The sequence below is a fragment of the Chelonus insularis genome, unplaced genomic scaffold (assembly GCF_013357705.1).
Source record: "Chelonus insularis isolate UGA/USDA-ARS -01 unplaced genomic scaffold, ASM1335770v1 contig_76_pilon, whole genome shotgun sequence".
In the NCBI taxonomy this organism is placed as follows: Eukaryota; Metazoa; Arthropoda; class Insecta; order Hymenoptera; family Braconidae; genus Chelonus; species Chelonus insularis.
This window is the reverse complement of record NW_023276741.1, coordinates 193,285-207,363: the sequence shown is the minus strand read 5'-3', so window position 1 is coordinate 207,363 and position 14,079 is coordinate 193,285. Positions and strand designations below refer to the sequence as shown.

General features: G+C 32.0%; 1 protein-coding gene across 4 annotated transcripts in view; it reads left to right on the top strand.

The window, feature by feature from the left end:
- Positions 1–14,079, top strand: part of LOC118071215 (membralin) — a 97,430-nt gene that overhangs the window by 13,944 nt on the left and 69,407 nt on the right. For all 4 annotated transcript variants that reach the window (XM_035090259.1, XM_035090258.1, XM_035090256.1 and 1 more), the window contains exons 9-10: positions 762–845; positions 12,077–12,209. In XM_035090259.1, coding sequence (XP_034946150.1) covers positions 762–845; positions 12,077–12,209 — 217 coding nt within the window. The remainder of the gene's footprint in view (positions 1–761; positions 846–12,076; positions 12,210–14,079) is intronic.

Here is a 14,079-nt window from a genome sequence, read left to right as displayed (position 1 = left end):
CAGTAGGTTTTGTAATAGATGAGATTGAAAGTTGTCAGTTATTATTAAGAAATTAAAAAAATTAAGTCAGTAATTAAATTATATCAAAAATAAGTAAAGTATACTTAAAATTGGAAAATAACGAAGTATTTGATATATTATATTTTTAATAAATGATGATATACACAGTATAAAGTTTTTACAGTTATGGTTAATATAGTTTTTCTATAACAAATAACTTATTTTGGATTAAATATTTGAAATTTAATTTAGATTATAATTGGATATATTACTCAATATTGTAATCAACTTCAGAAGTTAGTAAACATTAGGTCAGAATTTAAAATTCATTAAAGCATCGTCAAGATGAGATGCAGTAGAAAAAAGTGATAGCACTTTCTTTAGATAAAGAAACCACTGGGACTAGCTGGGCTATGTTGGACTAATAAGAACCCTTGAGACTTGAAGTGTATATTAAATGTGTATAAGAAAATATGTACGGCAAAGTTGGTGAAAAAGTGACTAAAGAAATTTGAATCACGATCGACGCCGTTACTAAGTTTTATTACCAAGTTCTTTTTAATTATTTTATTACGAAATTCTTTAAGACTTTGATAGAGTTACTTTATTTCATTTAATTTTTTGAATTTTATCATGGTAGTTTTGATTGGGAATTCATGAATACATTATATTTATTCATCTTAAAAGAAAAAATTTAATCTTTTTTATTATTTTTAAATAAAGGTTTTCTTCTATTAATCTTAAAAATTTTTCTTTTACAGTTGATCTGTTTCAAATGCTTGAATTCAATGTGACAGCTTCTTTCCCAGCAGCATCGTTATTGGTAGTAATTTTGGCTCTTGTTGGTAAGTAATTTTTCAACATTCAAGTTAAATTAGTAGTAACTTATCGATAATTTGAAACATCAGTTTTTTATCGTAAAAGACAAAGAAATTATTGACCAAGAATAAAAGCAAAATGGAAAAGAAAAAGTATTATTTGTTGAAAAGTTTTCATTTTCCTTTTTTTACAACAATATAACAACATAGATGTTAATGCTTGAAAAACTTTGAGAAAAGCAGATTAGAAGTTGATGAATCTAAAAAGCAATTATGTAATAATAAGTAGTTGAATGTTTTCCAACTTTCAAGTACTTTGAGTTAAACGAATAAAAAGAGATTGATTAAGAAGTACTTGCATTTTTATCAGACAATTTAACACTATATTTCTGGATCAATCATTGTTGTTTTTAACAAAATATACTTTATGATTTTCTTTTATTAGTTGACATATAATTTTAATTACACTGCAAATCTTGATTATTGGAAATTAATATGTGATTCACCATAACAATTTTAGTTAAACTAAAGAATGTTTAAATTTGAATAGATTATTTTTCTTTCACTTTTGTTTTTTTAATGATGAAACACTGTAAATTTTAGTATTTTATTTTAAAACATTAAAAGTGTTTTAATATGATGTTACCCATTTGATTAACATTGTTTTGATTTTAAAACGTTTTCAAGTGTTTTAGAATCAAAGAAATCTCAGAAAAGAAAATAATTTTCAAGATGTACGAATATAAATATTTTTGTTTGAATTACACGGAGATAATTTTCTTATTAAATGTAAGTGCAAAAATGATAAGTCCACGTTTCGAAATTTATGAGTAAAAATATTTCTATTCGATAGTAAATTTTAAGTTTTTGTAAGTAAACTTGTGACTTAAAAGTTGTCTTAGTAAAAGAATTACTTAAGATAACTCAAAAATTACTTACGACAACCCAAAATTCACTGTTGAATAGAAATATTTTTACTTATAAATTTGGAAACGTGGGCTTGTCGTTTTTGCACTTACATTTAGTGAGAAAATCATTTCCGTGTATAATTAATATGTATACTATGAATTGCAATAAAAGTGTTTAAATGTAATGTTACTTACTGAATAAACATTTTTGTCACTTATTTTAATACGGCAGTTTGTTTAATTTTAATATAAGTAAGTTGACTTATTGAATTGAAAATGGGTAATTTTTCAAAGTGAATAATTAAAAAATATTTCAATAATTAATTATGATGTTTTTCTTGTAATAAATTAAAAGTAAACATTCGAAATGTAGTATGCACACTTACTGCCTAACATGCGAGAGAATATGCTTGTCACCCCTAGTGTTCTCGTTTCTCAAGCGGCGCAAATACTCGAGTGCAAACTCACCCTCTTTAACGCGTCTCGACGTAGCCAGCGAATCGTGAAATATTAAAGAGCTTTTTACTAAATCAGCGGCGCCGGCATGACTTTGGCTCACTTACAAAGCTCATTGGTCAGGACGGTTAACCCCGGGATTTTGCATAAATTTCTCATGAAGGCGCAACAGTTGGGTTATTCTGTTTCATTTCTACTTCAAAATCCTATCAACCTTTTTTTGTGCATCATCGTAATTATTATTATTCATCTTTTTTCATTTCCATGCATAAGTAATGATATATTTTAGATAACATGCATTCATTTGTATTAATTTTTAATGCGATTTATTCTTCAAAAAGTGTTCTTGAAACATATTTTATCGAACAATAGATGATTTTTTTAAAAATAAAATATGTCAAGTATTTTAATTATAGAACTTTTTTTATTTTAATGTTTAAATAGTATTTTAATATCCAATCACTTAAATTCTATGTTTAGTTCGTGTCATAAAATTATTTTTTCGTGTAGTCAGTTTTAATTGATTTTACTTTGAATTTTCCTACTTGTATTTGGATTTTTAAATTGATTGTCAATTTTATACGACGTTTTAAAATATACATATACGATAGCAACGTAGTAAAAGCGATGAATACCCATAGTACCATTTTTACTTGCTTCAAATTCTTTGAAATCAATTCATTTGATGTTTAAATCTATTGAAAGCGAGTTCCTTTACGAAAAAAACTTTTTTTCACATTAGTTAGTAATTTCAAAAAATTATTTGTTGTTAACTTTCATTTATCGAAGTAACTATTTAAAATGTGATGAAATTCTTTTGAATTAAAATGTATGTTTTTAGGTTTAGAAATCTTGTAGAAAAATCAATCTTCTAAGTGTTGTTTTGTTGGTTAAAGTGAATTTCGTAAGTTCACTGGAAATCGAATCGGGTTATGTGTGGTGATGTAATATGGGATACAAGTCTGCACCCCATCCGTTTGAAGGAAACAAGTTTCAACTATCAGTTTATTTTCCGAGCATTAATCGGAAATCGATGGTGGTTTTTAAATTATTTTTTATCATTTTTATTTATTCAATGAAATTTTAGTAATTAATTTTTTTATTAAATTTATTTAGACGAAATTGTAAATGTTTGTATCATATTTGGGGTAAATTTGTAAATCAAAATAAAAATTGTAACATTTGTGATGTTCTTTTTTTTACGTTCAATCATTCTCAAAGAATTTTAATGTTTCTAAAAGTGTAAAAATAGTGCTTACAATTTTAATTAAATAAGTGAGCACCAAATTTGTATGTTTTCATCTCATTCTCATAAATTAAAGCTTATAGTATATTGATAATTATTCTTAATGTTTCAATTTATTTTTATTTTAAAATATATAACTTTTTTGTACCGTAAAACATTAATGTATATATTTTTTTTTAATATTATTTTTATTGCGATTTTTTATAATATCAGTTAGTGTAATTATTATATATTATGATGATATATAATTTACTCTCAATAAAATTGTAGTATGCTGTAATAGATTATATTTTACAGATTTTTAATACTAATTGTTAATTGATTGTCAGTAGTTAATTTCATTTTTTCAGAATTAATGGTAATAGTTTACTCTATACGGAGAGAATTTTTTCACTAAATGTAAGTGCAAAAATGATAAGTCCACGTTTCGAAATTTATGAGTAAAAATATTTCTATTCGATAGTAAATTTTAAGTTTTTGTAAGTAAACTTGTGACTTAAAAGTTGTCTTAGTAAAAGAATTACTTAAGATAACTCAAAAATTACTTACGACAACCCAAAATTCACTGTTGAATAGAAATATTTTTACTTATAAATTTGGAAACGTGGGCTTGTCATTTTTGCACTTACATTTAGTGAAAAAATTCTCTCCGTGTATTATTTATTAATTCAAACTTTGATATTTTTACGATATTGTTTACAATAAGTTGACAATAAATAAAAATGTTATGTAGTTTACATTATAATAAATAAATATTATGGAAGTATATAGTAAAACAATTGAAAAAATATGCTTTCAAAGATGCGTAATTTTCAGTGAAATATATAGCCACTAGTTGCTTTCGGATGTAACTATCATAACAAGAAAGGCGGTAAGTTTCTAGGTCGAACGAATTGTCGGGTATTCAAGTAGGGCTGGTCTATTCTATACGGCATTTGCAGAAGAAGAGCGGGTTACAGAGAATATAAGAGGGCGGGACGTCTTAGGGAAGTTGTTATCTGAAGTAATGGGTTCCGGTTCCTGTGTCGCTTCCTACTCTTCATCCGTCATCTCATTCTCCAACAAATCTTGGTTTTCGACTGACTCTCTTGGTTCTTATCTCTATTTCATATCTCATCTAATTGTCATCTTATTCATGTCGGTTGTCTTCAATTTTGAAAAAAATCCTCATTTTGATTTTTATCTTATGGCATTTTCATTTTATTTTTTTGATTTGTATTTCAATATTACAGTATGGAAATGATGATTTAATTTATCTTTATAATTGAAATATTTAATTTAATAATTAAAATAATTAATATCAAAAATGTACAATCTATTATTTCAAGATAGATACATTATTTATTTATTAATGATTTATAATAAACTATTCAAAAGATATTAATATTGTAAGTTAAAATATTTACATGATTGATTTTATTGATCGAAAATGATTATCGAGTCTCGCTTTTATATAAAAGTAGAGTGGTCGAGTGTGGTAGAAAGTTTGTAGGATCCTTAGCTTAACTTAGTGAAGAAATGCTCGACTAGTATGCATTTAAACGGGTGTATTAACTTTCCTCTTATCCGGGTGTTATGAGAACATCTTGGACGCCATGGTTGTGATTCATGTGTCTAGAAGTGCCCATCTGAATAGCCATTGGTAGCTGTCACTACCTTTTAAAATATTTCAATTATTATTTCTATCTATTTTTTTGTGTTCAGAACCTTTGAATTAAAAACAAATTTAGATAAATATTTACAAATCAAATCTGAATTTCTAAAAGTATCAAATATTGAATTTTATTAAAAGGTTTAGTTTAAATATTAAACAGATTTAGTAGAAAAGAATGATTTGAGCGACCTTGGTTGAGTTATTGAGAATTTCGCTAGATTTGAGTAAACGCAAAAAGAACGCAAAAAGAAGCAAAAAAAACTTGGATGACGTCTGATCAAAAAACTAATTATCCTTTAGTACATCCTGAATTTTTGTTTCATTTATTATTATTATTATTATTATTATTTTCATCTTGCGATTCGTCAGAGGTGTCTGGCCAGGGATCCCAGGGCTCCGACCCACCTGGGGCCTGACCAGACGGAATTATCCTGCAGGCACCTGACTCCCTCAGGTTTGAGGGTGAGCCGGGGCTGCAGCCGTTCAGTCATTTGTTACAGTCGTCTCAGGATTCGGAGAGAACCAAGGATGACCGCTTTCTGCATACGAGCCGCGAGAATCTCAGCCTGACTACGGCAGACTGGTATTGTTCGAAGCTCTGTCAGAAAGCGGTCCCTCATCCCTCCGAGGGCGCCAATCACCAGGACTATCACGTGCGCTGTGTATTCGTGATAGACATTTCTCATGACCTCCATGAGCTCTCTGTAGCGTTCCTGTTTACTCTCTTCTTTTGCACGTATATTTGTCTCAGCCGGGGCTGAGAACTCAATGTAATATACGTGCTTGGTGGTATGGTCGAAAAGAGTAATATCCGGCTTATTGTGTTCAATACGTTGGGGCGTAGAGAGCGGGTAATTCCAAAGAATTTTTGCTCTCCCGTTCTCAACGACTGACTCAATTTCACCGGGCACATAGGGCAGCACTGGTGTCTCGTCTATTCCATAAGAGTGCCGAAAGTGGTAATACAGCACTCTTAGGGCGGCGTTATGCCGGTGAATGTAGGCTGAGCGCGCTAATATCGGACAAGCCGATAAAACATGAAATAGCGTCTCATCTACATCACCGTGGCAAACTCGGCATCTTGTGTCCTCGAGTTGCTCGTGCATAACATCACGCCGATAGGCGAGGGTGGAAAATACACCATCTTGGCAGGCCATAATGAATCCTTCGGTCTCAGAGAACAAGCCAGCTGACTTAAGGTATTGGAAAGTCAGCTGGTGTGACAAGTCCTGTGTTTCGAGATGACGATAAAACACACCATGTAAGGACTTTGCCACATGTTCGTCGAGCAGTTTTAACTGCTCGGTTGTTTTTATATCGACCTTTCGCTGCCCTCTGGTCAATTGCAAAAGCCTTAGACCGTCTGGGCTGCTAGGGTCGAAAACTGAGCCGAGGTTCTGCGCTGCCTGATATGCTGCTCTATATAGGAACGCATCCCTTCCCAATAGTTCAAAGCTGTTCACGAACTTGAGAAGAGGATCAGAGCTCTCATAGATGTCATAAGCCAGGCCTATCACTAACCTGTCATGTAGACACTCCAAACTTAGTAGTCCACGCCCTCCCAGATCACGGGGAAAGTATAGGCGTTGGACAGAAGATCGCGGGTGATGACTTCGATATAGTGTCATCACTTTCCTCGTGATAATGTCCAGATCTTTAAGCTCTTTTCGGAGCCATTTAAGAACTCCGAATGAGTATAGCAAGACTGGGACAGCGAGCATATTCGTGGCTTTGACTTTGTTAGGGCCTGATAATTCAGAGCCCCATATTCTCTTAAGTCGCCACTTGTACTCACTGCGGAGAGTATCTTTGATGACAGACACGTCCTGCAAAGGAGATTGTGCCTGTCCAAGATATCGGTATGACTCTCCAGCATCCAGATGTTTTATGATGCTCCCGTCTATAAGCTCGACATTATCACTCCAGTTCGGCGATCTTCCTTTTACTAAGTGGGCAACTGCGCACTTGTCCAACCCAAACTCCATGCCGATTGCACTGGTATACTCGGAAACAACCTCTAGGGCTGTTCGGAGTCTCTCAGGACTTGCCGCGTACACTTTCAAGTCATCCATATAAAATAGATGTGTGACTTTGTGTACGCGGTTGGAGACTCGTCCGGCTTTATATCCAGGCGTTCGGCGTAGAGTGACAGATAATGGCAGCAGTGAGATGCAAAATAGAAGAGGACTCAGGGTATACGCCTCTCCTAAATGGCACTGCTCTGGTAGACACTTTTGTTTCACCAGATGTTACGGTGAAACGTGTCCTCCAGAGCGGCATCAGATGTTCGATGCATCTCACTATTTGTGGGGGTACTGAAAGGCATTCGAGCAAGTAGAGGAGAAGCTCGTGTGATGTTGTATCAAATGCCTTTCTGTAATCCACCCAGGCCATTGACGAGTTGCGCTTGTAGTAGTATGCGTCCATTGTGACGCATCGGTCTACTAGCAAGTTCTCCTTGCAACCTGTCAGGCCACGCTTGCTGCCACGTTGTTCGTTTATCTGTCTCCATACAGGTTCTATTGCAGTCAAAATCCTCTCGTTCAAAATCTTTGTAAACAATTTGTAGAGAGTATTTAGACATGCAATAGGCCTGTAGTTTTTGGGGTTGGACAGATCACCACTTTTGGGGATCAGCACAGTACGCCCTTCAACGAGCCATCCAGGAATGGGTGTATCTCCTCCTAGATATTCTGAGAAGATACGAGCCAGATGCTGGTGGGATGAGGTCAATTTCTTCCACCAGAAGGTGGGGATTGCATCTGGCCCAGGGGCAGCCCAGTTCTTTGTGCCCCTTAGAGCATTCCTGATTTCATCCATGCTGACTCGTTAAAACTCTTCAGGAATTCGTGATAGATGTTCGTCACAGAATTCTCTGAACAGTTGAAGGGCTGGAGTGTCTACATCTAGCGCACTAGCGCGACCATATATTTCGGTCCAGTAGGTTTCAACTCTTTCTGCACTCGGGGGCTCATAAGTGACAGGGGCTTGCGGCTTAAGAAAGCGCGAAGGGTCAGATTGGAACAATCTGTTGTCCCTTCGTCGCTTGTACCGCATTGCTAATGACTTTTTAACGGCCATTAGCGATCTTATTTTGCCTGTGTACCTTTCCTTTAGGATCAGTAACACGGCCGTATTCACAGTGTGATGTTCACGTCTGATACTCGCCACGATACGCCGAATTCTTGGCGTATAAGGCCTGTGAGTATTTAAGTGATCCATCACACTCTGAATACGAGATGCACCCTGTCGAGCCTTCTTGATCTTAATTGCAATCTGTTCGATGCGTCTTTTCAGGCTTAACTCAGGATTGACAGGTGTTCGTCTGACCTGAGTAAACCCTCGAGCCACATCATAGACTGCATTGTTGAGTGCAAAAAGATCTACACTATCTGGTACCCGATGGTCGAGATCTTGGTTAGCGCTAGCTAGGTGTTCTGCAGAGAGCGTAATTTTCCGGAGAAAATTACCCTCTCTGCTGGTGAAGTCCTGGTGATTGGTGCCCTCAGGGGGAGGAGATGGGGGTTCTGCAGTGAGAGAAGGGTGGAACGGGAGTATGCTCCACCTCGGTGCGGCTGTCTCGGGTGTTAGTGAGACTTCGCCCTCAGTCTCTGAAGCGTTTGATACTGAAGAGTCAGAGTCTGACTCCTCTTCTATCCGCCGTCGAGACTGAGTATACCGCACCTGCGATGCGAGCGCCGCCTGCGTTAGATGTTGTAACTCTGGGTGCCTTTCGCACCACAGAGTATGCAGGCGCCTGGCATAGCCTGAGGTCTGTGGCTCGCATCTCTCCCAACACTGCATCAAATCCCGTCTCAGCTCCTCCGTCCACCTGAGGCGCTGTAGGGGTGGTCCGTGGTCAGTATAGCTGTTGGAACGTATCGTAAGGCCCCTCCCAACTGTTCCGTGGCCCTCATCCGAAGAGGGCCGGTTGTGGGGGGCCGGTGCAGGTCTATCATTAGTAACCTGTTAAGATCCCTTGCAGGGGTGGTCAGCCCACTGCAAAGGTGGTGATGTTTAACGAAACCGAGATGGATAGTTTCGTTCCTCACGCCCAGAAGGCCATCACCAGTGAGGAGGGAAAAACTGGCTGTACGGACTTATTCCATTACCGTAGCGAGAGGAGCACCCCTCGGCCAGACATTATTATTATTATTATTATTATTATTATTATTATTATTATTATTATTATTTTTCTTAAATATTATTTAATTTTTTTTTATGTTTTCAAATTTATCTTTTGCTCTTTTCTTTAAAATATTTAAATTAGTAGTAAGATATTGCATAGGTTAAGTCACCACATAAATTGTCACTTGTCAGTAATAAAAACATTAGCAGTATCATTCATTACAATTATCTTTTGTACATAAAAGTATTTACTCTTTCGTGACTATTGAATAAAATAGTGTTTCTTAGTATTTGTAATTTAATCTAGGTATTCATTCCGACTAAATGTCACACAATCTAGTAGTCATTAACACTCATTACTTTTTGACAATATTGTATTTTTTATTGTCTTTTGTGACTTTGTGATAAATTGTTTTTTGTTACGAAAAAATGAATTATGATAATTTTTGTATAGTTATTATATTAGTGGTAAATGTTATTAACATTTTTTCGAAGAGATGAAGTGGAATCAAATGCTAATTATTGAGTAAATTATTTTTTGATCTAAACATGAGCGATTATAATATGCATAAAAAATTTTTTTTTTATAAAAACGTTATTGGAGTATTCAATTTATAGAAATTTTTTTTGCTGAAACTTGGAATAAATCGAGAAGTACAAATAAAGAGTAGATATATGTATGATTTCGATTATTCTGAAAAAGTTTGTAAAAGTAATGTAAGTAAATAATGAAAAAATTTCATGTTAATATAATTTTTCAATGAGAAAATTCAGAGTATATCACAACAAAATAAATGAAAATAATGGTGTATGTTGATATTAAATTCACAGGGGTTAAATCTATCGTACAGTTCATCGATTTAATTGCTTGGGGAAAGTTATTCGGCTAATAGACTGGGTTACATATCACACAAGGTGAAAAACGTTGATAATACTCAGCTCGATGTTTTGGAAGATTCCATTATTTTTAATCCAACTATTATTTTAAATCAAATTTATCGAATTGTTCGAAAAATACTATCGTATTGGTAGCTACAATTAATTCAATGTAAGGGTTGTATCTTAAGCATGTCAATTTCTTAAAAGTATACATTTTTAATTAACAACTTTAAAATAAAATTAAGAAAAAAATAGCATGGATAAAGTCCATAATGCGAATAAATTTATGTTAGTATGGGGAGTGTTAAAAGAGCATAATTATGAATAAAACAGAATATAACTAATTATATAGAATTTCGCTATCCATTGATATCTCTGTGAAAATTATACGGCTTGTTCAAAGCAACTACGATGTCATTTTTTTCTCTACATGAAATGATGCCTTAAAGAATAAACTCCATAATATTAATTATAAAAGTGCATTAACAGAGAAAAAAGTCTTCGTTCTAATATAGTATCAATGACATTTGTCTCTTTATATCAAGAGTTGGAGAATAAATTATTTTAATGATTGATCGTTCAGAACTGGTGGACAATTTGTCGTGTCACTTTCACAAGGATATCATTGATCAGCTGATAGTTGCCTGAAATTTTATTCATTACTTTTTCTGTCAGTCATTTTTTTAGGATGACATCAATTTGAATGAAAAATGTGAGTTATAAAAAAAACAAAAATAGCTTTGAATGTTTTACAAGTTCAAAAATTAGTCCATTTTATTTTGATTGCTTAAATATTAATTCAGTCGCTTATTTCATTATTAACAAATGAATAAAAATTAATGATTATTTTAATCAGTGTTATTTTTACAAAAATAAATCATGATAACGTGAATATTGGAAGTTAGGATGGGTATTTGTGAAATCAAGTACAAGTTGAATTTCTATTTAAAAAAATATATAACTTAGTTCTTTATTCTTTTCACGGATTGCATTTAGAGAAAACGTCCTTACATTATATTACAGATAGTCGTACAGAACTGACTAAAGACCTTAAACTCAAGTATTATTTAGGCAAAGAGATCTAAGCCTCTTCTCTATTTGTTTAAACATTACAGATGGTTATAATAAATAAAACACATGCAATACTCTGAAGATAGAGTACCAAAAACTTAATAAAGAAAGAGTCCTTTGTATGAACCAAGTGTCTGAAGTCATAAAACAGGGTTGGGCCTTGGTTCTTTTCTTGAAAAATATGTTTATAACTAAGTGTTGAGTTTAACCATAAGTTTAATATTTAAAAAGCTATGAAATAAAATAAACAAAATATTAACTAAATAAGATTCATTTTTGTTCAGAGAATCCAACAGTGAATGATCTTACTACATAAAATCACATTAATTATTCGATTATTTTGAATAAAATTTTTCAAAATACAACGAATTGATAAATATTTTTTTAATACTACGTTTGCTATTAAGAAATTGGTATGAAAAGATGAAATCGAGTTGGGTACATATATAGTAGAAAGACGAAGCTAGCTGTATAAATTTCCGATTAGTGTTGAGGTTGCGAAGGATGTTGGGATTCTCGAGCAATTCAACGTACAACTCCGATCTAGCTGCATAGTAGGAGAAATTTCCATCAAATGAACTTAACAGCGTTGAACCATTAGTCACTTCTATCTCATCCCAACGTCCTCTCAATGTTCCCGAAGGAGACTTGAAGAAGAGTAAAGCGAATCTTTATCGCCATCTTTATTTCTCTTTCTCTTGTCTCTCTACCTTCTTCATCTTTTCCTTTTTCTTCTTTTTTTCATATTGAAAAAACTTTTGAGTTTAGTACAGATTCGATCAAACACTTCAGTTTAATTTCTTTCGAGTACATAAAACAAGTTTTAACTGAAGTTGTGTCAATCTACAATTATATCTACATAAACTTTCTAATCTTTATGCTAATTTTAATTCATGCCTTTATTTTTATGTTTTAGGAATGGAAACTATAATGTCTGAGTTTTTCAATGATACCACGACTGCGTTTTATATTATACTCATTGTATGGATTGCTGATCAATATGATGTTATTTGTTGTCATACTTCAATAACTAAAAAACATTGGCTGAGGTGAGTACAATAAGATGGATAAATATTTAGCTTAAATACTATAAATAGTTTTTTACTATTTGTATTTAGTGTACATAATGTTTTTCTATGATGTTATTAACGAAAATTTTAATTATTAAATAATGTGGATTTTTTAAATATTGCATATTTACTATAGTTAGGTATCTAAATAAGATAAGAGGTATGTTTGTACGCAAGTAATTTGAATATTCGATAAAAATTCCCGAGTTAAAAAATAAGACCTGATTTAGAAAAATTTGCCCTTGGTTCGGACATAGCTCTTCACAATAAAATTATTATTATTTTAATTTTTAAGTTGAAGCCAGATCTTATTACTATAAGTCACTATAAGTGATTTAATTTAGACGATTTAAACTTGGTTTTGGTGTACTTTAATAAAATAAACATTATTCTTTCAAAGCTATTAAATCGAAAACAGGTTTTAATTCTTAAGAGGAATACAAGATCTGCTTTAGGCCTAATGTCAATAGCAAATAAAAGCTTATGGGGAATACATGTATTTTAAATTAAAATTTAAGATAACCGAGTAGCTAGGCGGGTTAAGGCACTGCTTTCTCAAATTGAGCGGTTGCAGGCTCAAATTCCATTGGAAGAAGGTGAAGAAATTAGTACTTTTCTTAGAATCTCCAGTTAATTTGATAGTTTTTCTGAACGATTGAAATACAACATAAATAAAATAATTTACCATTAAATTTTTTCTATTTGTGTTTTAAATTTAAATCAAATGTTATTTGGTTGAGATATTTACTCAAACATATACTAATACATTTTTGTAGAAAGAAAGACATATGTATATTTAAGTCGAAATCAGCTTTTTAGACCTGGTTTGGACTTGGGAAACAAGACTTAATTTTGGATCAGTTGTTACGAATGTAGCTCCAAATTTGGTCAAGACAATTTTTAGTTTTGATCTGCTTTTGTCCTTTTTTTAAAGTCGAAAGAAAATTTTATTTTTTAACTAGGGTAAATTGTCACGATTGAAATAAATTTATAGTTAATTATTTATTTAATAATATTAAAAGTAATTATTATACTCGTACGTATTTTTTTATTCTCGTATGTTCTGATTTTAAGCATTATCAAATATTATAAAGAGAAAAGTTAGTCATCTCGTTATTAATTGTGTTTAAACTGGATAATTAATAAAACCATTTTTTCTTTATTACTTCGTCTGATTATAGAATACCATTATTTAATATATATTTAATAAAGATGTTTGTTTTTTAAGTTTATTTTATCAATCATTCATGGAAAAATTTAAATCATAACATTAAACTTGTTAATCAATAAACAAAAGATATTCATTTATTATTAATCATAAAATTGGTCTATGATTATTAACATTTTTCATGATCTAATAGTAATCTTGTTTGAAATTAAAAAACAATTAGTAAATTTTTTTAACTTAAAACGTATTAAGGAATGGATAAACGGCAAAAAAGTATTGAGGAGAGAATATCTTCAATTCTTTTTAGTCTAAAGTCAGTCTTCAACTAAAATTCAATCGGTACATGTATTTAGTCAAAAGTAAAATAATGAAGAAGCAAAGTTTCAGAGAATCAAAATTGATAGGTGAAATATATCAAGAATAGTTTATTGTGACAAAAATTTTTTTTTAAATATCTGGAGTAAACTGAAGAAAAATCAAAATTAAGACTTTTCTTAAAAATTGAAACAATTATTAATCAATTTTATTCATTCGTTTGAGGTTAATATGTATTCTTGTCATGTACTAATATCATGTGTACATGTATTTGTAAGCATTCTTTTTTATTTTTTACTATATCATATTTTTTGCATTGTATATTTTTTATTATAATTATATCAAGTACGTAACTTGCACAAATGT